The 26918-nt window shown below is 51.6% G+C and overlaps 1 protein-coding gene across 2 annotated transcripts in view; it reads right to left on the reverse strand.

Moving 5' to 3' along the window:
• The window catches only part of rspo3 (R-spondin 3), a 99018-nt gene that overhangs the window by 24712 nt on the left and 47388 nt on the right, over positions 1–26918 (reverse strand). The window contains exon 6 of one of the 2 annotated variants that reach the window (XM_088998053.1): positions 21538–21807. The exons of the other annotated variant lie outside the window; for it this stretch is intronic. Within the exon in view, the coding sequence (XP_088854179.1) occupies positions 21623–21807 (185 nt within the window). The 3' untranslated portion in view covers positions 21538–21622. Of the gene's footprint in view, positions 1–21537; positions 21808–26918 lie in introns of those variants that run through there. 2 annotated transcript variants of the gene reach the window in all.

A 26918-nucleotide genomic window follows, 5' to 3' on the forward strand; every position in this document is an offset into this window, starting at 1 on the left:
TTAGCATGGGGCTTGTCAAAGTGCCACTGACATTTGACTGTTTCATTGATGGTATTGTTTCATTGCACATTAGAATCAGTACATTTTCTTTACACAAAGGCGAATCCGTCGGTCCATTCAACCTGAAGTGTACGATACTCGTCATTTGTCTTACTCGTCAGGCTTATTTAAGAGGGGCGTTTACTTGTTTCACCATGAACGGCCAGTATCATCCAATCAAAATTGCCCTTCCCGCCAACCTAGGTCAGTATCATCCAATCTAAATTACGCTTTCTGCCAACTGCAGCCCAAACAAGAAATGAACAGCGAAAAATTGACAATATGTATTTAGGTTTATCAGCGAGCCAGATGCAATCATCAAAAGAGCCATATATGGCTCACGAGCCATAGGTTCCCGACCCCTGCCTTAGGGTTTCCAGTCATACTCGGCACAGATATATGAGTAAACAATGGCAGCGACTTGGTTATGCTGTTCCATGTAGGCTTTTCCTTCCAGCATCCAACACCCTGCAGTAATGTGACACCTTGCGTCTTGTAGAGTGTGGATTATTTGGGCCTCAATAGCTCTGGTAGTTAAGGACTGCTCCTGTGCAGCCGGGATGAGTGCCTCTGTGCTGTCCCATAGACCAGCTCTCTGTAGTCACTGACTGGACTTCTTAATACGAGCTTCAGTTATACAATACAATACATACAATACATATTGATTTGTATAGCACTTTAAGAACGGCTGAAGCTGAAACAAAGCGCTTTACATGGGCAGTTAGTCCATCAAATAAAGCAGTCACAATGATAGTAGAAAGCACCAAGGAGTGAAACCAACACCAAGTCGGAATCATACTGAGTCAAAAGCCAAAGTGTACAAGTGAGTGTTGAGACGGGTTTTAAAGATGGGCAGCGAGGGGGCTTGACGAATGTTTAGGGGCAGGTCATTCCAGAGACTGGGACAAGCAATGGAAAAGGCTTGATCCCCTGTGAACTTCTGTTTAGTTTTTGGCCCATCTCATAATGTCTGGTCACCAGACCTGAGGCGTCAGGAAGGTGTGTAAGAGTGGATGAGCTCGGAGAGTGAAGGACGAGCGAGGCAATTTCAAGATTTGTAGACAAATAATAAAAACTCTAAAATGTCTAGGGAGCCAGTGAAGGCATGTCAGAATAGGTGTTATGTGCTCCCTCTTAAGAGTACCAGTCAAGAGGCGAGCAGCAGCATTCTGGAACAGCTGGAGACGCTTCATGGAGGATTGGCGGACTCCAATGGAAACTGCATTACGGTAATCGAGCCGAGATGTGGCAAAGGCACGACAGCTGTATAAGATGAAAGAAGCTGTATTTAACAACAATTTTCCATCAATTTTAAAGTCACTGTCCAGTTTCAGACCCAAGTTTGAGACTGTTGGCTTCAGATAAGGAGCCATGGGGTCCCAGTCTTCAGGATGAGATGGACACGGACCACTTGGACCAAACATTATATCTTCTGTCTCCTTTTATGGTGGTACAGTGGTACATCCCGGAGCTTGTCCTGCCATGATGGTCCCTCTTCTGGTTTGAGATGAGATGAGATCTTCATGTCATCTTCCTCGACCTGGCCAATGCCTTTCGCTCAGTTCCCCATCACCTTCTCTGGGAATCCTTCAACTTCTTCAATGTTCCATTACACAAATACTACATTGATAGAAGCCTATTTTAAAGAACTGCATCTGTCCTTCACAAAACCTGACTTCATAACATCATGGCAGCGTGTAGAAGTCGGCATCATGGCATTTGTACGATTTCACCCCTGGCCTTCAAAATGGCCATGGAGGTCATCATCAGGGGCTCAAGGTGGTTAGTGGGGGGTGAGCGAACCAGGAATGGGATCCACCTCCCAACTATTCGGGCATTCATGGACGACATGACCACCTTGACCACTACTGCAGCTTGCATCAGGCGGCTACTTGGAAAACTGCAGGAAAACATCACATGGGCCCGGATGAAAATCAAGCCGAACATGTCACGCAGCATGTCAATAGTCAAGGGAGAGCTAAAAATGTGAAGTTCTGTATTGGTGATGACCCAATACCAACGGTGTCTGAGGAACCGGTCAAAAGCCTGGGCAGGTGGTACAATGCAAGCCTCAGAGACAAAGATCAAGTGCAGCAACTAAATCAGGACATCACCATTAGTCTGCAAAACATCAAAAATACTCCACTGCCAGGGAAGCTCAAGCTCTGGTGTCTGCAGTTTGGACTTCTCCCTCGGGTAATGTGGCCACTCACAGTCTATGAGGTCCCACTCACAACTGTGGAGAAGATGGAGCGAGCCATCACTAGATATGTGAAAAGATGGCTTGGTGTTCCACGCTGTCTGTCCAACATCAGCCTCTATGGCAAATGGGGTCATTGAGCTTCCATTCACAAGCCTCACCGAAGAGTACGAGTGCTCTAAAGTGAGACTTCAGATGACCCTTACAGACTCCAGAGACCGAAAGATCAGTCAAGCTGCACCCCCCTTATCAACTGGATGGAAATGGAAGCCATCCATGACAGTGCAGCAGGCCACAGCAACCCTAAGGCACAGCGACATTGTGGGACACGTCCAGCTAGGAAGATGGGGCTTTGGCCTTACAAACAAACTATTTTGGCGTAAGGCCTCAAAATGTAATAGAAGGAAAATGGTGATGGAAGAGGTGCACCGCCAAGAGGAAGCTGAAAGAACTGCGAAGGCTATCTCTCTTGCAGGGACAATGGATGAGGTGGGAAGGCCCGGACAAGAGAAAGCTCAGCTGTAGGGATCTCTGGGAAATGGAGTCAAGCAACATCAGCTTCATCATCAGAGCTATCAATTATGTTCTCCCATCTCCAAAAAACCTCCACCAATGGTATGGAGAAGATCCAACCTGTGACCTCTGTCCAACTCCAGGAAATCTCAAACACATCCTGACTGGTTGTATGACCAGCCTCACACAAGGCCGCTACACCTGGAGGGACAACCAGGTTCTGAAGAGTTTGGCGGTTGTCCTTGAGAGCAAGAAGAATACCATCAACTATTTGCCCATGGGTGCCACCACTTCCAGCAGAGCACCATTGACTTTCATCCGAGAGGGACAGAAAAAGCCCAACCATCCTCCTGCAAAACTAGAGGTTGAACAGCTATCCAGGGCCCGGGATTGGAAGATGCGGGTTGACATTGGCCAGCAATTGTTTTTCCCAGCCGAGATTGCAGCCGCCACCCTAAGGCCAGACTTGGTGCTCTCGTCCCCTTCACTCAAGGCTGTCTACATAACAGAGCTCACAGTCCCATGGGAAAACTCGGTTGAAGAGCCCATTGAGCACAAGAAGCTGTGCTACACAGAACTCGCAGTGGATGCATAACAGCGAGGATGGAAAGCCAAGGTCTATCCCATTGAAGTTGAATGCAGAGAGTTTGTGGCTTCCTCCACCATCAGACTGCTAAAAGACCTGGGTATCCATGGACAGGCTCTGCGGCACACAGTTAGATCAGTCTCCGAAGCGGCAGAAAGAAGCAGCCAGTGGATCTGGATGAAGAGGAAGGAACCTTGTTGGGCTCATAGATCAGCAACCTAAGACACGTCCCCCCACCAGCTTCTCAACATGTGATTGGGCATGGGACACAAACGCGGGCGTGATCAACCTGGAGGGAGGGTTGAAGGGAGGGAGAGAGGGAGGGAGAGAGAGAGGGAGGGAGGGACCGACCGACCAAACGACAGACAGACAGACTCAACCCACCCACTCACTCAACCCACCCAACTGACCGACCGACCGACAGACCCACCGACAGACAGACGGACGGACGGAGATGGAGATAGGGATAGATAGATAGATAGATAGATAGATAGATAGATAGATAGATAGATAGATAGATAGATAGATAGATAGATAGATAGATAGATAGATAGATAGATAGATAGATAGATAGATGGGTGCTCATTATGTCGATCGCAATCTACAGTAAAAACAAACATTTGTCAGCCAATCAAACGTCCCGTCACTTGATTGACATACAGGGCAACCATTCAGATGACAACTGAATTTTGACCTGGAGGTCGCCGCGCATGCTTAAACAACAATGCTAAAACATATGGTGATCAAAATGAGTGATAAAGCTGGACCAAGTAAGAAGGCAAACACATATAACTTTCATACGGAATGGGAGGTGGACTTTTTCTTCACAATGTCGTTTTCAAAATGTGTTTGCCTCATTTGTCAGTCTACCACAGACATGGGCAAACTACGGCCCGTTAGTCTTTTTTAATCCGGCCTGCCGAATTTGTACAAATTATACTAAAAACAGTGTCTGAAAGTCATGACAAAAAGTTAGCGGACAACAAGGCAGACAACTCGGATAAGCTGCCTGCCCCATTTTTCACAATTTGAAACACAATAAAACGGCAAAAAAAGCATTATCGCAAAAATATAAATTTCACTTTTTTAATTAAGGATGTACCTACGACTAATTTACGGTAAATGTCCATGGCTGTTGATTTCGCTCATGTAGTCATTTGTCAACATGGTGCACAATACAATTTTTGCATTGCCTGCTACGAGCCACTAAGCCCCCTTCATAACTCTCATGTACGCTTTACAGTCACGGTTTAATGTAAATTTACATTTTGTAGCGTCACATATGTTGTTAGCTTCTTTTGAATCTTTATTCTGGGCTGAGGTTCTGTGCATCTATTTTGGAAAATGATATGCAAATGCAAATATTATAACGCTTGCGAAAATCCGAAAGAAAGAAGAAGGCTTCTGATTGGCTGCCGTGCCGAGTATGCAAATTTCAACTGCAGATAGCCAATGTATGTGTGCTTAGCAATGATACCCATGTACCGTTTGCACGCGAAGGCGAGGGCATCCGTGGCGAGTTTGTAGAGCGCAAGGTCAGGGCAATCCATCCATGATTTTGAGGAGTTTAACACAAGTAGATATTATTGAGCTTTGCACCTTCGATTGAAACTTATTAAAAACAGACAAAATCTTGATAAATCACAGTGTGTATGTTATTTTTAATCTATTTCCATTTTCCTCCTCCCAGTATCTGCAAAATAGTATGTAAATGGCATATCTTGCATATTCCTTGAGACAAATTTATTAACCGAAAAGGGCTATTTTTCACATTTGAAAGACAGTTAATTAATTGGGTTGTAGTATTCTTACTGTGCCATGAGGTTTGCACACACTACATTTAAAGGACAACCAACGTCTCCGGACAAGTTGTGTCCATAATTTGTAAAATGGCTTCAAATGACTTCTACTGAGCGTATTTTAATAAGATTCCACCGCATATAGCTATATTTTACGTTTTAAGACTTACTCGGAATATTCAGGAAGTCTTGTTTTTGAGTTGGTGACGAGTCCGTACGGGATGTCACTAAAGGACCGCCCCTGACTGTAAAAAAGTCACATTGTAGCAGTCCTTCCATCACGTCAACGTATTTTGCTGTACATGTTTGGTCTGAAAACCGTGTTGCACCCAAAAGCCGCCAGAAGTGGGCGTCCAAGCTCCATATAAGGAATTTATCAGCCTGTGGAAACGGAGGTGGCCACAGGAGGTCGCCATTTTGTGCCTCTTTTCTGGTGATCGATTTCCCCCCGATGTTGCCTCAAAATGGCATGGAACAAATTCTTTAATCAATTGCAAACATGTATGCTTTCCTCTTCAGAACTATTTGAATCATATTCATAACCGGATGTGTACCAAGAAAGCATATTCTCCAAATCTGAAGCCATTGTTTGGATTCTCCAACAATATGCAAGACATCTTGGCGTGACGTCAGGAACTGGGGGCGGGACTTTCTGAAAATGCCCAATTCGCAGCTCAATTTTTTGCAGATTTTGGACACTTTAAGTCCTTTTTATTTGTGTTTTGCATTTGAATAAAAATATCATACTGCGTGTTGGGGATGCTATAAAATGTTTTTCTGATGTCAGTTAAGAAACAGTGATGTGACGTCTCCGGACAAGTGACCATAATTTGTAAAATGGCTTCAAATGACTTCCACTGGGCGTATTTTAATAAGATTCCACCGCATATAGCTATATTTTACGTTTTAAGACTCGCGCTGAATATTCAGGAAGTGTTGTTTTTGAGTTGGTGACGAGTCCTTACGTGACGTCAGAAAAGGACCGCCTCCTGACCGAAAAAAGACGCATTGTTGCGTCTTTCCATCTCGTCAGTGTATTTTGCTGTACTGTTTTTGCAAAACAGTGTGTTACATCCAAAATCCGCCAGCAGAGGGAATCCAAGCTCCATGGAGCGAATGTATCAGCCTTGTGGAAACGGGCTGATACATTCCTCACAGCTCGGTGGAATCTGAAGCCATTGTTTTGATTCTCCAGCAATGCAAGACGTCTTGGCGTGACGTCACGAACTGGGGGCGGGACTTTCTGAAAATGCCCAATTCGCAGCTCAATTTTTTTGCAGATTTTGGACACTTCAAGTCATTTTTATTGGTGCTTTGCATTTGAATAAAAATATCATACTGCGTGTTTTGGGTATTTTAGATGCTATAAAACGTTTTTCTGATGTCAGTTAAAAAACAAAAAATGACGTCGGTTGTCCTTTAATGCTTTAGTATATGTGGCTCAAACACTACCTCCGAATGCTCCTGGCCCGGCCCCTCTGTCAAATTTTAGAACCAACTATGGCCCGCCACTCAAAAAGTTTGCCCACCCCTGGTCTACCATCGCAATACCAAAGAAGGGAAATGTGGAGTGGCATTTTCGGGCTGTTCATGGAAAATACGACATTGACTTCCCGCCGAAAAGCCAGCTGTGAAAGAGAAAGGTGGACGAACTAAAATCCCAGTTGTCCGGACAGCAGTCATTTTTCACTCAACATACCTCAAAAGCAAAAGCCGCCACCGAAGCATCGTTCCGAGTGAGTCACGCCATCGTTAAACACAATACGTCCTTCCAATACGGAGAGATGGTAAAAGAAGCACTCGTTGAAGCAGCTGACTCCTTGTTCCAAGACTTTAAAAATAAGGCAGAGATATTATCATCAATCAAAGCTCTGCAGCTGTCAAGACATACACGGCGCTGTGAAGCCATGCCTGAGGATTTAACCCAGCAAATGTGGAATGACATCGGAGATTGTGAGTGTTTCTCACTACAGTTGGACGAATCTACAGATGTGAGTGACACAGCCCAGATGTGCATTTTCATTCGTATGGTGTTTAGTGATCTCACTGCAAAAGAGGAGATATTGACAGCACTTCCCATGAAAGAACAGATGCGAGGAGAGGACATATTTCAGACGTTTAAAAACTCTATCGAGAAAACTCAGCTCCCAGTATACAAATTGGTGTCTATCACCACAAATGGAGCACCTGGAATGGTTGGGCGTGTGAATGGATTTATTGCCGGATGGATGATGCGTTCCCAGACTTCTTGAATTATCATTGCATAATCCACCAACAAGCGTTATGAGCTAAAATACTCAACATGAAAGAGATCATGGATGTGGCAACGAAGATCGCCTGTTCGATTAGAGCCAGATCTCTTCAAAGATGGTTATCCAATGCACGTCTGGAGAAGGCTGACTGCGACCACTCTGAGTTGTTGCTACATACTGATGTGAGATCTCTTAGTCGTGGGAAATTCCTCCAAAGATTTCGAGAACTCTGTCCGGAGTTTATAGAGTTTTTCTGTGTATCTGGACATGCAGAATATAAGCAACTAAATTATGGTCAATGGCTGTTGGACTTGGCATTTTTAACTGATCTGACAAACTTGTTGAATGACCTCAATCTTGAGCTGCAAGGAAAAGACAAAACAGTGACCAATATGATTAGCTCCCTTAATGCTTTCAAACGAAAGATGCAACATTTAATCTCAAAACTGCAGCGCCATCATTTGGCAAATTTCCAGAACCTAGCGTCAGAGCTGGAGACACAAGGGAAGGCCTGTGAGCAACTTGACAGTGCACACTACATGGAGCAGATATACGATTGTCTGTCATAGTTTGACAAACGCTTTCAAGACTATTCTTTGCTCGAGCCAGTGGCTAGATAAATGTGCTACCCTTTTCAGGATTCAGAATCAGAATCAGAATCATCTTTATTGCCAAGTATGTAGAACACACAAGGAATTTGTTTCCGGTAGAACACGCTGCACTAGTATCGTCGTAAAAAAAAACTGCGAAGTGGCACTATACAGTTCCATTTTGGCTACTGTTGAAAGAGTTCAAAGAGTTAATGGCTTGGGGGAAGAAGCTGTTTAAATGTCTGCTGGATTTGGTGCGCATGGATCGGTAGCGCCTGCCTGAGGGGAGTAGCTGGAAAGGTGGTGGGCAGGGTGCGGAGGGTCCAGTAGGATTTTCCGCGCCCTAGTTTGGATTCTTGCAGTGTGCAAGTCCTCGAGAGTGGGTAGGGCGGTGCCAATGATTTTTTCCGCCGTCCTAACTGTCCGTTGAAGTCGGATTTTGTCCATTTTTGTGGCGGCCCCGAACCAAACGGTGATGGAAGAACACAGGATGGATTCGATGACAGCCGTGTAGAAATGTTGCAGCACCTCCTGTGGCAGGCCATGCTTCTTTAGCAGCCTCAGGAAGTACATTCTCTGTTGGGCCTTTTTCAGGATAGAGTTGGTGTTGACCTCCCACTTCATGTCCTGGGAGACTGTGATTTCCAGGAACTTGAAGGTCTCAACGGTTGACACCAGGCAGTTGGATAGTGTGAGGGGTAGCTGTGGTGATGGATGTTTCCTGAAGTCCACCATCATCTCAACTGTCTTGAGCGTGTTCAGCTCCAGGTTGTGACGGCTGCACCAGAGCTCCAGCTGCTCCACTTGTTGTCGGTACGCAGACTCGTCGCCGTCTTTGATGAGACCGATGACCGTGGTGTCGTCTGCGAACTTTATGAATTTGACAGCTGGGTGCGTTGAGGTGCAGTCGTTCGTGTAGAGAGAGAAGAGCAATGGAGAGAGGACGCATCCCTGCGGGGTTCCGGTGCTCGTGGTTCGTGTTGTGGATGATATATTTCCCAGTCTGACCTGTTGTGTCCGTCCTGTCAGGAAGCTGAGGGTCCACTGGCAGATCGTGGGGGACACACCAAGCTGGAGAAGTTTGGGGATGAGGAGTTCTGGGATGATGGTATTGAACGCAGAGCTGTAGTCCACAAACAGGATCCTTGCGTAGGTTCCTGTGTTGTCAAGGTGGTCGAGGATGTGGTGCAGTCCGATGTTGACTGCATCCTCCACAGACCTGTTTGCCCGGTAGGCAAACTGAAGAGGATCTAGCAGAGGTCCGTTGATGTTCTTTAGGTGGTTCAGCACGAGGCGTTCAAAGGACTTCATGACCACAGACGTCAGAGCGACAGGTCTATAGTCGTTCAATCCCGAGGGTGCTGGTTTCTTTGTAACTGGGACGATAGTAGACTGTTTGAAGCAGGATGGGACTTCACACTGCTCCAGGGATCTGTTGAAGATTTGTGTGAAGACCGGAGCCAGCTGGTCAGCGCAGACTCTCAGGCAGGAGGGGGACACTCTGTCAGGTCCTGCAGCTTTCTTGATCTTTTGCTGCTTGAAGAGCCGTTTAACGTCCAGTTCGTGGATCTGTAGGGCAGATGTAGAAGCATAGTCCACCGCCTTTGGATTTCCCCGATTGCTCCGTGTCACGGTCGGCCCGAAGGAGACGGAATCCGGGTAGGTGTAGCGCGGAATCCGGGTGGCGGTTACTGCATGTAAAGCCAAGTTTAGCATGTGATTTCCTTTTTACACAACAATATATATATATATATATATATATATATATATATATATATATATATATATATATATATATATATATATATATATATATATATATATATATATATAGTATATAGTAGTATATATATATATATATATATATATATATATATATATATATATATATTGTTGTGTAAGAGGCCAGGAAGCTTGAGGGTTCTGCGCAGTATCCGTGCTGTTCCCAGCACTGCGCTTTTCTGGACCGAGATATCCGATGTTGTTCCCGGGATCTGTTGCAACCACTCGTCGAGTTTGGGGGTCACTGCCCCGAGTGCTCCGACCACCACAGGCACGACTGTCACCTTAACCTTCCAGGCTCGCTCCAGCTCCTCTCTGAGCCCTTGGTATTTCTCGATTTTCTCATGTTCCTTCTTTCTGATGTTTCCATCACGCGGGACCGCTACATCCACGACAACAGTTTTCCTTTCCCCTTTATCTATGAGCACGATATCTGGTTGGTTGGCCATTACCATCTTGTCAGTCTGTATCTGGAAGTCCCACAGGATATTTGCTCGGTCATTCTCTACCACCTTGGGAGGTGTTTCCCATGTTGACCTTGGGGTTTCCAGTCCATACTCCGCACAGATGTTTCGGTAGACTATGCCAGCCACCTGGTTATGGCGCTCCATGTAGGCTTTCCCTGCCAGCATCTTACACCCTGCAGTTATGTGTTGGATTGTCTCAGGTGCCTCTTTGCACAACCTACAGCTTGGGTCTTGTATGGTGTGGTATATCCCTGCCTCGATAGCTCTGGTGTTCCGGGCCTGCTCTTGAGCAGCGAGGATGAGTGCCTCTGTGCTGTCCTTTAGGCAAGCCCTCTCTAGCCACTGATAGGACTTCTTGAGATCAGCCACTTCTGCTATTGTTCGGTGGTACTTCCGTGTAGGGGCTTTTCTTCCCATGATTGTCCCTCTTCCAGCACCTCATCCTCTGTTCCCCATTGTCTGAGACATTCTCTGAGTACATCATCCGTTGGAGCCTTCTCTTCATGGAGCTTGGATGTTTCATACTGGACAGTGGCTCTCACACTCACTCGTCCCCGGCCTCCTTCCTTACGGCTTGTGTACAGTCTCAGGGTGCTGGACTTGGGATGGAACCCTCCGTGCATCGTGAGGAGTTTTCGGGTCTTAACATCCGTGGTCTGAATCTCTTCCTTTGGCCACCTTATTGTTCCTGCTGGGTATCTGATCACTGGCAGGGCATAGCTGTTTATTGCCCGGGTCTTGTTCTTGCCATTGAGCTGGCTTCTGAGGACTTGCCTCACCCGCTGGAGGTATTTGGTCGTAGCCGCTTTCCTTGTTGCTAGTTCGAGGTTGCTATTGGCCTGTGGTATACCAAGGTATTTGTAGCTGTTTTCAATGTCTGCTATTGTTCCTTCAGGGAGTGAGACCTCTTCAGTGTGGACTACCTTGCCCCTCTTAATCACCATCCGACTACATTTCTCCAGCCCGTGTGGATCAGGGCGTCTATGTCCCTTTCGCTCTTAGCATAGAGCTTTATGTCATCCATGTAGAGGAGGTGACCGATCGTAGCTCCATTTCTGAGGCGGTATCCATAGCCTGTGTTAGTGATTATCTGGCTGAGAGGGTTTAGTCCTATGCAGAACAGCAGTGGGGAGAGTGCATCACCTTGGTATATGCCACATTTGATGGACACTTGCGTTAGTGGCTTGCCATTGGCTTCAAGTGTGGTTTTCCACATCCTCATCGAGTTAGCAACGAAGGCTCTCAGGGTCCTGTTGACCTTATACAACTCCAAGCATTCAGTGATCCATGTGTGTGGCATCGAGTCATATGCTTTCTTGTAATCAATCCAGGATGTGCACAGGTTGGTATGTCGGGACCTGCAGTCTTGTGCGACTGTTCTGTCAACCAGCAGCTGATGTTTGGCACCTCTAGTATCTCTACCAATGCCTTTCTGTGCTTTGCTCATGTATTGATCCATGTGTCCACTTATCTTAGCCGCAATGATGCCTGACATGAGCTTCCCTTGTTGTGAAGAGACATGTTATCGGCCGATAGTTGGAAGGAACTGCACCATTTGAGGAATCCTTTATGATCAGGATTGTTCGCCCTTCGGTTAGCCATCCTGGGTGAGTCCCATCCATCAGCAACTGGTTCATTTGTGCTGCTAGGCGCTCATGGAGAGCTGTGAGTTTCTTCAGCCAGTAGGTGTGGACCATATCCGGGCCTGGTGCGGTCCAGTTTTTCATACCTGAGACTCTTTCTTCTATATCTGCCGCTGTGATGGTATCTGGGTTCTGTTCAGGGAGGTTGCTGTGCTCTTCTTTCAGAGTCACCAGCCATTGTGCACTGCTGTTATGTGCGACCTCCTTCTCCCATATGCCTTTCCAGTATTTTTCAGTTTCCAGCCTTGGAGGGTCTGCTCTGCTGTTAGAACCCTGCCACTGAGCGTACACTTTGGCAGGTTGTGTTGCGAACAGCCTGTTTATTTTTCTGGCCTCATTCTCTTTTGTGTACCTCTTTTAGGCAACTGGACAAGGCCTGGAGCCTTTGTTTGGCAGTTTCGAGTGCTTCAGGTATGGTTATCTGCATGTACCTCTTGGGTATTGGCCTTTTAGTCACACCTCTCTGGGTCTCCGTCAATTGATTCACATCTTTCTGAGCCGCCATGATCTTAGCCTCCAACCGTTTTTTCCATGGTGGGTAATGAATCTTGTGGCTCTCATGGTTGCGCTTGTAGCCAAGCATCTCTCGGATCTAAGATGGCGCCCCCCTGTGTGGCTGCCTCCACAGCAGCTCTTTCCCTTTCTTGTCTACTTTTTCACTTTTTTACTTTTCCGTTTTTGCTTTGCCTAATTTCGTTCCATAAACCTACGGAGAGGAGATGGGCATCTTTTCTTTTGCTCATCGCCGTTATTTTTTACTTTTTCATCGCTCCTGTGAACGGGGAATCCACGCGCACGCGGAATCCCATTGTTTACAGTCGAGACCAGCTACTAGCATGGCGGGCTAATAGCGGACTAGCGGCCGCCGCACCAGACATCCCCGATGAACTGAAGAGGAGGAAACGAGGATGTCGGGCCGGGAAAGATCGCCGCAAAAGAACGAGGAAATACCGACACGTTCTCCCGTCCGTCATCATGGGGAATGTGAGATCGCGCCCGAATAAAATGGACGAGCTGGCGGCGCTAACGCGGCACCAGAGGGAGTACCGGGAAGCCAGCTTGCTACTCGTCACGGAGACATGGCTTTCGGCAATCACTCCGGACGCCCACGCAGAGTTGGAGGGACAGAAATGAAGGCAGCGGTAAGCAGAAAGGAGGGGGGATTGCTGTATTTGTGAATGACAAATGGTGCAACCCTGGCCACATCACGGTGAAGGAAAAACTTTGCACTAGCGACATCGAGCTGCTAGCCGTTAGCCTCCGGCCGCATTACCTGCCACGGGAATTCTCACACGTCATAGCCGTGACGACGTACATTCCCCCTACGGCAAATGGCGGCGCTGCCTCCGATGCCCTCATATCTGTTGTAAACAAGCTGCAAACCCAGACCCCCAACGCCTTGTTTATCATCTCAGGGGACTTCAATCACATTTCCCTGAAATTCTCCCTCCCAACATTCACACAGTATGTAACTTGTGCCACCAGAGACAATAACATATTGGACCTATTTTATTCAAACGCCAAGGATGCATACAAACCCTCCCCCCTCCCCTCTCTCGGAAGAGCAGACCACAATATGGTTTATCTCCAGCCTGTGTACAAACCCCTTGTCCAGAGGCAACCAGCTGTGACCCGCACGATCAAAAGATGGTCCACAGAAGCTGAAGAAGCTCTGCGGGACTGTTTTGATTCAACCAGGTGGGAGCTCTTTACTGAGATTCATGGGGAAGACATTGACTCACTCACCAACACCATCACAGACTACATTAACTTTTGTGAACAAAACACCGTACCCACCAGGACTGTGCGGTGTTTTGCCAACAACAAACCATGGATTAATCCCGACATAAAAGTCCTCCTGAAGGAGAAGAAAAGGGCTTTTGTGTCGGGCAACAGAGAGGAACTGAAGGCCGTGCAGATCCAACTGAGGAGGAAGATCAGAGAGGGGAAGAAGGCCTACAGGATGAAAATGGAGGAGCAGCTGCAAGCCAGCAATGTCGCTGGTGTCTGGAAGGGCCTGAAAAACATCTCAGGCCACAAAAGCCCAGTGACATTGAACGAAAAAGACAAGGCCTGGGCAGATGAACTCAACCGCTTTTTCAATCGGTTTGACAAGACGCCAGCCGCCCCCGGCCCACCGTCAACTTCACCTGTAGCTGCACCTGCACCAACTCTCACTGTGGCCTTACCCTCCCTGCCCCCTCTCACGACCAGCTTTCCACAACCAACATCTGCCCTCCCAACCGTTGCCACACCCTCAGCCGCCACTCTGCCTCCTGCCTGTCTGTCACAACTGCGCAGGTGAGGAACCAACTGAGGAGGATGCAGGTGAGGAAGGCAGCAGGTCCGGATGCAAACAGCTACAAACCGGTGGCACTGACGTCTCACCTGATGAAGACGCTGGAGAGACTCGTCCTCGCCCACCTGCGACCGCTGGCAAGCTCATCGCTGGACCCGCTACAGTTTGCCTACCAGCCCAGCATCGGTGTGGAGGATGCCATCATCTACCTCCTCCATACGGCATTGCTGAACCTGGAGAATGCTGGGAGCACAGTGAGGATCACATTGTTCGATTTCTCCAGTGCCTTCAACACCATCCAGCCAAGTCTACTGGGGGACAAGCTGCAGCATGCCGGAGTCGACCATCACCTCACATCCTGGATTACAGATTACCTCACAAACAGGCCACAGTACGTGAGAGTAAAGAACTGTGAGTCGGGCAGGCTTCTCTGCAGCACCGGCGCGCCGCAGGGAACAGTCCTGGCTCCATTCCTCTTCACCCTCTACACCTCGGACTTCAATTACAACACCCCAACCTGCCACCTTCAGAAGTTCTCTGACGACTCAGCTATTGTCGGCCTCATTACAGAGGGAGACGATAGGGAGTACAGGGGACTGACAAAGGACTTTGTGGACTGGTGCCAGCATAATCACCTCCAGATCAACACCGGGAAAACCAAGGAGCTGGTGGTGGACTTCTGCAGGAAACAATCCTCACCTGCACCATTGAACATCCAGGGTTCGGACATTGAGAGGGTGACCTCCTACAAGTACCTGGGTGTTACTCTCAACAATAAACTGGACTGGACAACAAACACGGATGCCCTAATCAAAAAGGGACAGAGTCGCCTCTTCCTCCTCAGGAAACTGAGGTCTTTTGGAGTTCAGGGGTCACTCCTAAAGACTTTCTATGACTCTGTGGTGGCATCAGCCATCCACTATGGCATTGTCTGCTGGTCAGGCAGCATCACCACCCGGGACAGAAAAAGACTGGAGCGCTTTGTCAAGCGGGCCAGTTCTGTCGTGGGCTGCTCGCTGGACTCTCTAGAGGAGGTGGGCAACAGACGGACGCTAGCTAAACTAAAAGCTATGACGGACAGCCAATCCCACCCCCTCCTGCCCATCCTGACAGCTCTGGGTAGCTCCTTTAGCCAGAGACTATTACACCCGCGCTGCAAGAAGGAGAGGTACCGCCGCTCGTTCCTACCGACTGCTGTCAGGCTTCACAATTCCCAATGATTACATGTGAAAAAAAAAACAAAAAAAACTGGACACTTGTAAATATGGGTTGTTGCAATATATCTAAATGCATTTCTTGATTCTGCACTATGTACAGTCTTGTTTATAGAACGGTTTTTGCACATCTACATTTGCACAGTATACAGTTGACATTTTTATTTTGTTATGCTTAGAATATCTTGTTTTCTATCCTTTCACTCCCACCCCAACCCCATCCCTCTTCAATTGCTGCTGTGGACTGCAAATTTCCCCATTGCGGGACGAATAAAGCTATTCTGATTCTGATTCTGATTCTGATCACTTATGCTGAAACATATATCAGATCATTGGTTTCCGTGATCGTGATCAATATATATATATATATATATATATATATATATATTAAAAAAAAGGCCCACCTCGAATCCGGCCCGCGGGCCGTAGCTTTCCTTGCAATGTTTTAGGCCATTCTACTTCAGGTCTACAGTTCAAGGTTCAGGATACTTCTGCCAATATATTCTTTCATATATTTACTCTCTCTCTTCAAGACATGCCCAAACCATCTCAGCCTGGCCTCTCTGACTTTCTCTCCAAAGCCTGTAGTATGAGTTGTCCCTCTAATATATCATTTTTGATCCGATCCAATCTGGTCACGGCCAAAGAAAACCTCAACGTCTTCATCTCTGCTACCTCCAGCTCTGCTGCCACTCTTTTCTTCGGTGCCACTGTCTCCAGTTCAAATATCACCTTTCCTTTCAACCTCGCTGAAACTCTTCTTTCACACATCACACCTGATTTTTTTTCTTCATTCCAGTCTACCCGGAGACAATTCTTCACCTCGTTTCCACACTCTCCATTGCTGTGGTGAGTTGACCACAAGTACAGTGATACCTAGGCTTACAAACTTAATTGGTTCCAAGACAGAGTGTGTAAGGCGAAAAGTGTGTATCCCACAAATTAATTTCCCATAGGAAACTATTAAAATGAGAATAATCAGTTCCCAGCTCCCCATAAAACATAATTTTCTACTTTCTAATTTTCTAACCCTTAAATGACATCCGACACCACTTTTTTGTTTCTTAACTGACATCAGAAAAACGTTTTATAGCATCTAAAATACCCAAAACACGCAGGATAACATTTTTAGTCGAATGCAAAACACCAATAAAAATGACTTAAAGTGTCCAAAAACTACTAGAAATTGAACCCGGAAGTGACTAGTTTCAGAAGGTCCCGCGTCCTTGTTTGTGATGTCACGCCAAGACGTCTTGTCTTGCTCGAGAATCAAAACAATGGTTTCAGATTAGGAGAAGATGCTTTCTTGTTACTGATCCAGTTATGAATGTGATTCAAATAGTTCTGAAGAGGAAAGCATAAATGTTTGCAATCGATCAAAGAAGTCTTACCGGGTTTTTGCAAGAGAGCAATGATGTTTTGTTGAAAGTATTTTTTTTCACCTTTTTCACCAAGCAAAATACCTCACTGTTTAAAAAAATGTGTTGAAGCCCTTCTGTCACGTCACTTGAGGCGCGAGGGCAGGGCTCGAGTGACGAATGAAAGCGGGGAGGTAGGATCCAAAATACACGGCGAGACAGATACTCAGGAACAAAAGTCTTTACTGAGACACACATGCAAATATAACAGCAGGATGTGGTAAGTGACTGTGATAGATAAAGGCAGACCTGATGGCAAGGCAGTAGCAAGGGTGGCTTTCAGAATACTCCGACGGAGACGGAAGTGTGCGATCGGCAAATATAGTCATAAGGCACAATCAAAGGAATGACAAACAGATGTGGGAACCCAGGTGAGTGATGATGGGAGGGGCCGTCTCCAGGGAGCAGCGGAGGAGGTGACAGGAGGGGCGGGGCGCGCCCAGGACGGGGACGAGATGTGACAGTGCCCCCCCTCAACGGACGCCTCTTGGCGGCCCACCAGGTTTGGATGGGTGAGCCGCATGGAACGCCCGGATGAGAGACGGGTCGACGATCCAGGCACGTGGGACCCACTGTCGTTCCTCCTCCTGTCCATAGCCCTCCCAGTCGACCAGGTACTGCACTCCCCTGCCCATGTGCCTGGAGTCCAGTATCTGTTGAACGGTGTAGACCGGTCCGTCGGCCAACATCCGGGGGGGAGGTGGGGGGGGTGGGCGTGGGGGCTAAGGAGCTGGTTTCCACTGGCTTGAGGAGGGAAACGTGGAATACGGGGTGGATCCTCATGGTGGGTGGCAGTCGGAGCCTCACTGAGACCGGGCTGAGGATGGCCTCGATGGGGAAGGAACCCGTGAAGCGTGGGCCCAGTTTGGCTGAAGTCCCTGCTAGCCAAAGGTCCCTCGTGGACAGCCAAACCTCCTGGTAGCTGGGTGCCTGTCGCCGATGACGGTCCGCCACCCGCTGATTCCGGGACGCGGTGCGTGTCAGGGCGTCCCTGGTCTCCTTCCAGACTCAGTGGGCCCGTCTGAGGTGATGTTCAATAGACGGGACCTCCACCTGGCCCTCCTGGGTGGGAAACAAGGGCGGCTGATAGCCACAGGCGGACATGAATGGCGACCGACCTGTGGCTGCGGAGACCAGGGAGTTGTGGGCGTACTCCACTCAGGGTAGGTGTAGGGCCCACGTCGCCGAGTTGTGGAGGCACACTCACCGGAGGGCCGCCTCCAGGTTCTGGTTCTTCCTCTCCGTCTGTCCGTTGGTCTGGGGATGGTATCCAGACGACAGGCTCGCCGACGCCCCTAGTGACCGACAGAAACGCTTCCATACCTTGGACACGAACTGCGGTCCCCGGTCCGACACGATGTTAGTCGGAATCCCGTGGAGACGGACGACGTGGTTAACCAGGAGTTGAGCCGTCTCGATGGCGGACGGCAACCTGGTTAACGGGATGAAGTGGGCGGACTTGGAGAATCGGTCCACTACGGTGAGGACGACCGTCTTGCCACGGGAGGGAGGGGCCTGTCACGAAGTCGACGGAGATGTGGGACCAGGGTCTGGACGGTACCGGTAGGGGCTGGAGGAGTCCTGCCGGGGACTGGTGGGAGGCTTTCCCACGGGCGCAGGTTGGGCAGGCCTTCACAAAAAGGGTGATGTCCCTTTTGAACCCCGGCCACCAGAACCGTTGAGCGATGAGTTGGATCGTCCTGTTGACCCCCGAGTGACAGGCTATCTTGGAGGTGTGCCCCCAGGTGAGCACCTCCCAGCGTAGAGGGGGGGGACGAACAGGCAATCCTTGGGACAGCCCCTGGAGATGGGGGTCGTCCCCTGGGCTTGCTGAACTTTCCTCTCAACCTCCCACCTCAGGGCACGCAGGATACGCTGGGCCGGCAGGATGTTGGTGGTGGTCTCCTCCCTTTCTGCCGGGTCATGGATGCGGGATAGGGCATCGGGCTTGGTGTTCTGTGACCCTGGGCAGTAGGTGAGAGAAAAGTTAAAACGGGTGAGGAAGAGTGACCATCGGGCCTGTCGTGAGTTAAGTCTCTTGGCAGACCGGATGGCCGCCAGGTTCTTATGATCCGTGTAGACGGTGAAGGGGTGTTTCGCTCCCTCAAGCCAGTGTCTCCATTCCTGCAGAGCCAGGACGACCGCGAGCAGTTCCCGGTTGCCGACGTCATAGTTAGCCTCGGCGGGGCTGAGCCGGCGGGAGAAGAAGGCGCATGGGCGTAGCTTCTGGTCAGTGGGAGAGCGCTGGGACAGGACGGCCCCTACTCCAGACCTGGATGCGTCAACCTCAACCGTGAACGGGAGGTCCGGGTCGGGATGACGCAGAACAGGGGGATTGGTGAAGGCTAGACGGAGGCGGTTGAATGCCCCCTCAGCGTCGAGCGTACACCTGAAGGGAATTTTGGTGGACGTGAGGTTAGTGAGGGGGAATGCCTTCTGACTATATCCGCGAATGAAGCAGCGGTAGAAGTTGGCAAACCCCAAAAACCGCTGGAGCTGTTTACGCGTCTTCGGGATCGGCCATTCTACCACCGCTTTAGTTTTGGCGGGTTCGGCCCTGAGCTGCCCCTGCTCCACGACGAACCCTAGAAAAGACAGAGAGCGGACATGCTCTTCTGCAGAATGAGAAAAAATGAGAATGTCATCTAAGTAAACGAAAACAAAAACATTGAGGAAGTCCCTGAGCACGTCATTTATCAGATTTTGAAAAACGGCGGGCGCGTTCGTGAGTCCGAACGGCATCACCAGATACTCAAAATGCCCTAATGGCGTCTTGAATGTTGTCTTCCATTCATCCCCCTCACGGATGCGGACCAGATGGTAGGCGCTATGGAGGTCCAATTTTGAAAAAAATGGTAGCGGAAGGAGGGGCGCGAAGGCTGGGTCCATGAGGGGGAGAGGCTATTTATTGCGGATGGTGATGTCGTTCAGATTCCGGTAGTCGACACACGGGCGCAGGGATCCGTCCTTCTTATCAATAAAAAAGAACCCTGCGCCCAGCGGAGAACGTGACAGGCGAATGAGTCCCGCCGCTAGGGAGGAGTCTATATAGGTGCTCAGGGCTTCCCGTTCAGGTTGTGAAATATGAAAAAGTCTGGAGTCCGGTAATGGAGCCCCTGGCTGCAGATCAATCACAGTCATACGGTCGGCGGGATGGCAGGAATTGGGCGTTGTCCTTGCTGAACACCTCCCGCAGGTCTTGGTAACACTGTGGCACACCATTGAGGAAGATGGCCTCGGGCGGGCCACCGCGGGAGGGGTCTCGCCCTGCCGTTGGCGACCGCAGGCAGTTGCCTAGCAGTAGGGGCTCCAGCCCTGAATGGTGGGGCCCTCCCAGGAGATGGGCGAGTCGTGGGTATTGAGCCAGGGGAGACCCAATACCAACGGCGCGTTCCGGGAGGGCATAACTAAGAATTGGCGGTGCTCAACGTGATTGCCCACCACCCTGAGTTTAAGCGAGGCCGTGAGGTGGGTGACTCGGGCCAACAGTCGACCGTCCAGATCGACGATGTCCTTGGGGGGAAGGAGATCGATGAGTTGGCAGCCCAACAAGTCAGCCAGCTGGGGGTCGATGATGCACCCGTCGGCCCCCGAGTCAACTAGTGCCCGCACGGTTTGGGAGCTGGAGGGGCCAATAAGTTCGCTGTCCAGCTCCAACCGCGTAACGGGGGTCAGGGGTTTGACCTCCAGAGGTCGCCTTGGTCGCCGTCTTGACGGGGACTTGCGGGGGCCGGATGTCTTAGGCTGGGGGCCTTGGTTGCGACGAGCCCCGGGGTTGGTGCGGTCGTTCCCTCCCCCTATCAGCATGGGTTCGGGGGATTCCTCCAGGCGCCGCACGCGCTCGCTGCCGGGTGTGGTAGACCTTGACCGGCTTCGGGGCTCGTCCAGCCGCCGGCCGCGCTGCTCCCTCTGCCGCTCCCGAAGACGGTGATCCAGGCCGATGACTATGGCGACTAGGTCGTCGAAGGTGGTGCCAGCGTCGCGGGTAGACAACTCGTCCTTGAGATCGGCGTTCAAACCGCGACGAAACACCCCCCTCAACGCTCGGTCGCTGTAGCCGCTGCCAGCGGCCTGGATGCGGAAGGCGACGGAGTATTCCGCGGCTGAACGGGCCCCTTGGACGCAGTCCAGTAGTCTCCCCTCAGCTTCGGACTCCGTCACCGGATGATGGAAAACCCGGCGTAACTCTGCGACGAAATCCGGGTACGAGGTGCGCAGCTCCGGTCGGGACTCCCAGACGGCCAGCATCCAGGTCTCGGCTTCTCCCGTGAGCAGGCTGGTGATGAAGGCTACCTTCGCCTCATTACTAACGTAGGCGTATGGATGTTGCTCAAACACGAGCGTGCACTGCATTAAAAACTGAGCGCAGTGCCCGGTTTCACCTGCGTAGCGTGAGTGGAGAGGTAGTTGTGGAGCACGCCTACTCACGGGCGGGGAAGACTGGGCTGTGAGGGCGGCAATGCGTGTCTCAGCCGCCTCGAAGCGTTGAGCCAGCGTGGTGGTAATTTGGCTGATTTCCGCGATGGCTCGAGCCAGCTGGCTCAAACGCTCCGCTTGTATGGTAAGGGCGGCGAGGAATCTGTCTTCGCCGGCGGGATCCATGGGTGGTCGGAGTATTATGTCACGTCACTTGAGGCGCGAGGGCAGGGCTCGAGTGACGAAGGAAAGCGGGGAGGTAGGATCCAAAATACACGGCGAGACAGATACTCAGGAACAAAAGTCTTTACTGAGACACGCATGCAAAGATAACAGCAGGATGAGGTAAGTGACTGTGATAGATAAAGGCAGACCTGACGGCAAGGCAGTAGCAAGGGTGGCTTTCAGAATACTCTGACAGAGACGGAAGTGTGCGATCGGCAAATATAGTCAGAAGGCACAATCAAAGGAATGACAAACAGCTGTGGGAACCCAGGTGAGTGATGATGGGAGGGGCCGTCTCCAGGGAGCAGCGGAGGAGGTGACAGGTGGGGCGGGCCGCGCCCAGGACGGAGACGAGATGTGACACCTTCGGCCATCAGAAAAGAAAAAAATAAATAAATATCCCTGCCCCCCCCAAAAAAAATCTTGATTCTCTCTGCTCTGAAATTCAAGTCAATCACATTTATTTTGGCCTTCATCACAAAAAAAGTCTCTAAGAGCGTCATATACCTTAAATGAACAAATATTAACAACATCCGCTGATCTTCATGAGATCTGTTATGCGCTCCCTCGTATTATCCCTGTTTTTGTCATTTTCATTTGTTTTTGGCAATACTACGCAGTTTACTGACACAAGGGAAGAGTTGCCTTGCATTGGGGTGTCTATACTCATACTTTTTTTCACTAGCACACGAAAATCCACAAGGTTTTTCTGGGCTAATCGCGAGTGGAGCGGCTGTGCTGTACAAAGCATAGAAATTCCGTTGGAGGAAGGGAAGCGACTATAAACCGATCGCGACACAGAGATACAAAGGAAATCAAAATGTTGTGTAATATGCTTCTATATCAACAAATAAATGTTGCAAATATCTCACAAAGCTCGACGCAAACTGTAGCCCGCATTTGAGGTCGCTGTCTCTAAACTGAGAGCCACTCTACTCGTGTCACATCTCGTCGCCGTCCTGGGCGCCACCCGCCCCTCCTGTCACCTCCTCCGCTGCTCCCGGGAGACGGCCCCTCCCATCATCACGCACCTGGGTCCCCACAGCTGACTGTCATTCCCTTGATTGTGCCTTCTGACTATATCTACCGATCGCGCCATTCTGGCGCCGTCGGAGTATTCTGAAAGCCATCCTGGACTTCCGTGCCGTCAGATCAGCTGTCACCGATCTCCCTCACTCACCTCATCCTGCTGTCCTTTTTTTATGCGTGCCTCAGTAAAGACTTTTGTATACGAGTATCTGTCTCGCCGTGTATTTCGGATCCACACCCCCCGCTTTCCTTTCGTCACTCGAGCCCAGCCCTCGAGCCTCAAGTGACGTGACATAATACTCCGACCAACCATGGATCCCGCCGGCGAAGACAGATATCTCGCCGCCCTCACCGAGCAAGCGGAGCGTTCAAGCCAGCTGGCCCGAGCCATCGCGGAAATCAGCCAAATTACCACCAGGCTGGCTCAACGCTTCGAGGCGGCTGAGGCACGCATTTCCGCTCTCACGATCAAGTCTTCCCCGCCCGTGAGTAGGCACGCTCCTCAATTTCCCCTTCCCTCCCGCTACGCAGGCGAGACCGGGCGTTGCGCTCAGTTTTTAATGCAGTGCACGCTCGTGTTTGAGCAACATCCATACGCCTGCGTTAGCGATGAGGCGAAGGTAGCCTTCATCACCAGCCTGCTCACGGGAGAAGCCGAGACGTGGGTGCTGGCCATCCGAGAATCCCGACCGGAGCTGCGCACCTCGTATCCGGACTTCGTCGCCGAGTTACGCCGGGTTTTCCATCACCCGGTGACGGAGTCCGAAGCGGAGGGGAGATTACTGGACTGCGTCCAAGGGGCCCGTTCAGCCGCGGAATACTCCGTCGACTTCCGCATCCGGGCCGCTGGCAGCGGCTACGGCGACCGAGCGTTGAGGGGGGTGTTTCGTCGCGGATTGAACACCGACCTCAAGGACGAGTTGGCTACCCGCGACGCGGGCACCACCTTCGACGACCTGGTCGCCATCGTCATCGGCCTGGATCACCGCCTTCGGGAGCGACAGAGGGAGCAGCGCGGCCGACGGCCCAGACAGCCACGCAGCCGGTCCAGATCTCCCACACCCGGCAGCGAGCGTGTGCGGCGCCTGGAGGAATCCCCCGAACCCATGATCGTTGGGGGGGGGAACGACCACACCACCCCCGGGGCTCGTCGCACCCAAGGCCCCCAGGCGAAGACCTCAGGTCCACGCAAGTCCCCGGCAAGACGGCGACCACAGCGACCTCTGGAGGTCAAATCCACTACCCCCGTTACGCGGTTGGAGCTGGACAGCGAATTAATCGGCCCGTCCAGCTCCCAGACCGTGCGGGCCCTAGTGGACTCTGGGGCCGACGGGTGCATCATTGACCCCCAGCTGGCGGACTCGTTGGGCTGCCAGCTGATCAATCTCCACCCCCATAAGGAGATGGTCGACCTGGACGGCAGACTGTTGGCCCGAGTCACCCACCTCACGGCCCCGCTCAAACTCCGGGTGGCGGGGAACCACGTCGAGCACCGCCAATTTTTAGTTATGCCCTCCCGGAATGCGCCGTTGGTATTGGGTCTCCCCTGGCTCAATACCCACGACCCGTCAATCTCCTGGGAGGGCCCCACCATTCAGGGCTGGAGCCCCTACTGCTACGCCAACTGCCTACGGTCGGCTACGGCAGGGCGAGACGCCTCCCGCGGTGGACCGCCGGAGGCCATCTGCCTCAAGGGCGTGCCACACTGCTACCACGACCTGCGGGAGGTGTTCAGCAAGGACAACGCCCAATCCCTGCCGCCCCACCGACCGTATGACTGTGCTATTGACTTGCAGCCAGGGGCTCCATTACCGGACTCCAGACTTTTCCACATCTCACAACCGGAACGGGAAGCCCTGAGCACTTACATAGACTCCTCCCTCGCGGCGGGACTCATTAGGCCGTCTCGGTCTCCGCTGGGCGCAGGGTTCTTCTTTATTGACAAGAAGGACGGAACCCTGCGTCCATGTGTCGATTATCGGAGTCTGAACGACATCACCATCCGTAACAAATACCCCCTCCCCCTCATGGACTCAGCCTTCACGCCCCTTCAGTCCGCAACCATTTTTTCTAAATTAGACCTCCGCAGTGCGTACCACTTGGTCCGCATCCGGGAGGGGGACGAATGGAAAACTGCATTTAAAACACCATTAGGACATTTTGAATATCTGGTGATGCCGTTCGGACTCACGAACGCTCCCGCCGTATTCCAAAATCTGATCAACGATGTGCTCAGGGACTTCCTCAATGTTTTTGTTTTCGTTTATCTGGATGACATTCTTATTTTCTCTCGTTCTGCAGAGGAGCACCGGCAACACGTCCGACGGGTCCTGGCGCGGCTCCTGCAAAACCGGCTCTACGTGAAGGCAGAGAAGTGCGAGTTCCATGTCCGCTCTCTGTCCTTCCTAGGGTTTGTCGTGGAGCGGGGGCAGCTCAGGGCCGACCCTACTAAGACTAAAGCGGTGGTGGAATGGCCGATCCCGAAGACGCGCAAACAGCTTCAGCGGTTTTTGGGGTTTGCCAACTTCTACCGCCGCTTCATCCGCGGGTATAGTCAGAAGGCACTCCCCCTCACTAACCTCACGTCCTCTAAGATCCCCTTCAGGTGGACGCCCGACGCAGAGGGGGCATTCAACCGCCTCCGTCTTGCCTTCACTAACCCCCCAGTTCTGCGTCATCCCGACCCGGATCTCCCGTTCACGGTCGAGGTTGACGCATCCGAATCCGGAGTAGGGGCCGTCCTATCCCAGCGCTCTCCCATGGACCAGAAGCTACGCCCATGCGCCTTCTTCTCCCGCCGGCTCAGCCCCGCCGAGGCCAACTATGACGTCGGCAACCGGGAACTGCTGGCGGTCGTCCTGGCCCTTCAGGAATGGAGACACTGGCTTGAGGGAGCGAAACACCCCTTCACCGTCTTCACGGACCATAAAAACCTGGCGGCCATCCGGTCGGCCAAGAGACTAAACTCAAGACAGGCCCGATGGTCACTCTTCCTCACCCGGTTTAACTTTTCTCTCACCTACTGCCCAGGGTCACAGAACACCAAGCCCGATGCCCTATCCCGCATCCATGAGCCGGCAGAAAGGGAGGAGACCACCACCAACATCCTGCCGGCCCAACGCATCCTGGGTGCCCTGAGGTGGGAGGTTGAGAGAAAAGTACAGCAAGCCCAGGGGACGACCCCCATCCCCAGGGGCTGTCCTAAGGATCGCCTGTTCATCCCCCCCCCTCTTCGCACGGAGGTGCTCGTCTGGGGGCACACCTCCAAGATAGCTTGTCACCCGGGGGTCAACAGGACGATCCAACTCATCGCCCAACGGTTCTGGTGGCCGGGGTTCCGGAGGGACATCACCCTCTTCGTGAAGGCCTGCCCGACCTGTGCCTGTGGGAAAGCCTCCCATCAGCCCCCGGCAGGACTCCTCCGGCCGCTACCGGTACCGTCCAGACCCTGGTCCCACATCTCCGTTGACTTCGTGACAGGCCTCCCCCCCTCCCGTGGCAAGACGGTCGTCCTTACCGTTGTGGACCGATTCTCCAAGTCGGCCCACTTCGTCCCGTTAACCAGGTTGCCGTCCGCCATCGAGACGGCTCAACTCCTGGTTAACCACGTCGTCCGTCTCCACGGGATTCCGACGGACATCGTGTCGGACCGGGGACCGCAGTTCGTGTCCAAGGTATGGAAACGTTTCTGTCGGTCCCTAGGGGCGTCGGCGAGCCTGTCGTCTGGATACCATCCCCAGACCAACGGACAGACGGAGAGGAAGAACCAGGACCTGGAGGCGGCCCTCCGGTGCGTGTGCCTCCACAACCCGGCGTCGTGGGCCCTGCACCTACCCTGGGTGGAGTACGCCCACAACTCCCTGGTCTCCACAGCCACAGGTCGGTCCCCATTTATGTCCGCCTGTGGCTATCAGCCGCCCTTGTTTCCCACTCAGGAGGGCCAGGTGGAGGTCCCGTCTATTGAACATCACCTCAGACGGGCCCACCGAGTCTGGAAGGAAACCAGGGACGCCCTGACACGCACCGCATCCCGGAACCAGCGGGTGGCGGACCGTCACCGGAGACAGGCACCCAACTACCAGGTCGGGCAGGAGGTGTGGCTGTCGACGAGGGACCTTCGGCTGGCAGGGTCTTCAGCCAAGCTGGGCCCACGCTTCACGGGTCCCTTCCCCATCGAGGCCATCCTCAGCCCGGTCTCGGTGAGGCTCCGGCTGCCACCCACCATGAGGATCCACCCCGTTTTCCATGTTTCCCTCCTCAAGCCAGTGGAAACCTGCTCCTTAGCCCCCACGCCCACCCCCCCACCTCCCCCCCGGATGTTGGCCGACGGACCGGTCTACACCGTGCGGGAGATAATGGACTCCAGGCGCATGGGCAGAGGAGTGCAGTACCTGGTCGACTGGGAGGGCTATGGACCGGAGGAACGACAGTGGGTCCCACGTGCCT

The sequence above is a fragment of the Hippocampus bargibanti genome, linkage group LG06, assembly GCF_051943395.1.
Source record: "Hippocampus bargibanti isolate YZ-2025 linkage group LG06, ASM5194339v1, whole genome shotgun sequence".
Classification (NCBI taxonomy): domain Eukaryota; kingdom Metazoa; phylum Chordata; class Actinopteri; order Syngnathiformes; family Syngnathidae; genus Hippocampus; species Hippocampus bargibanti.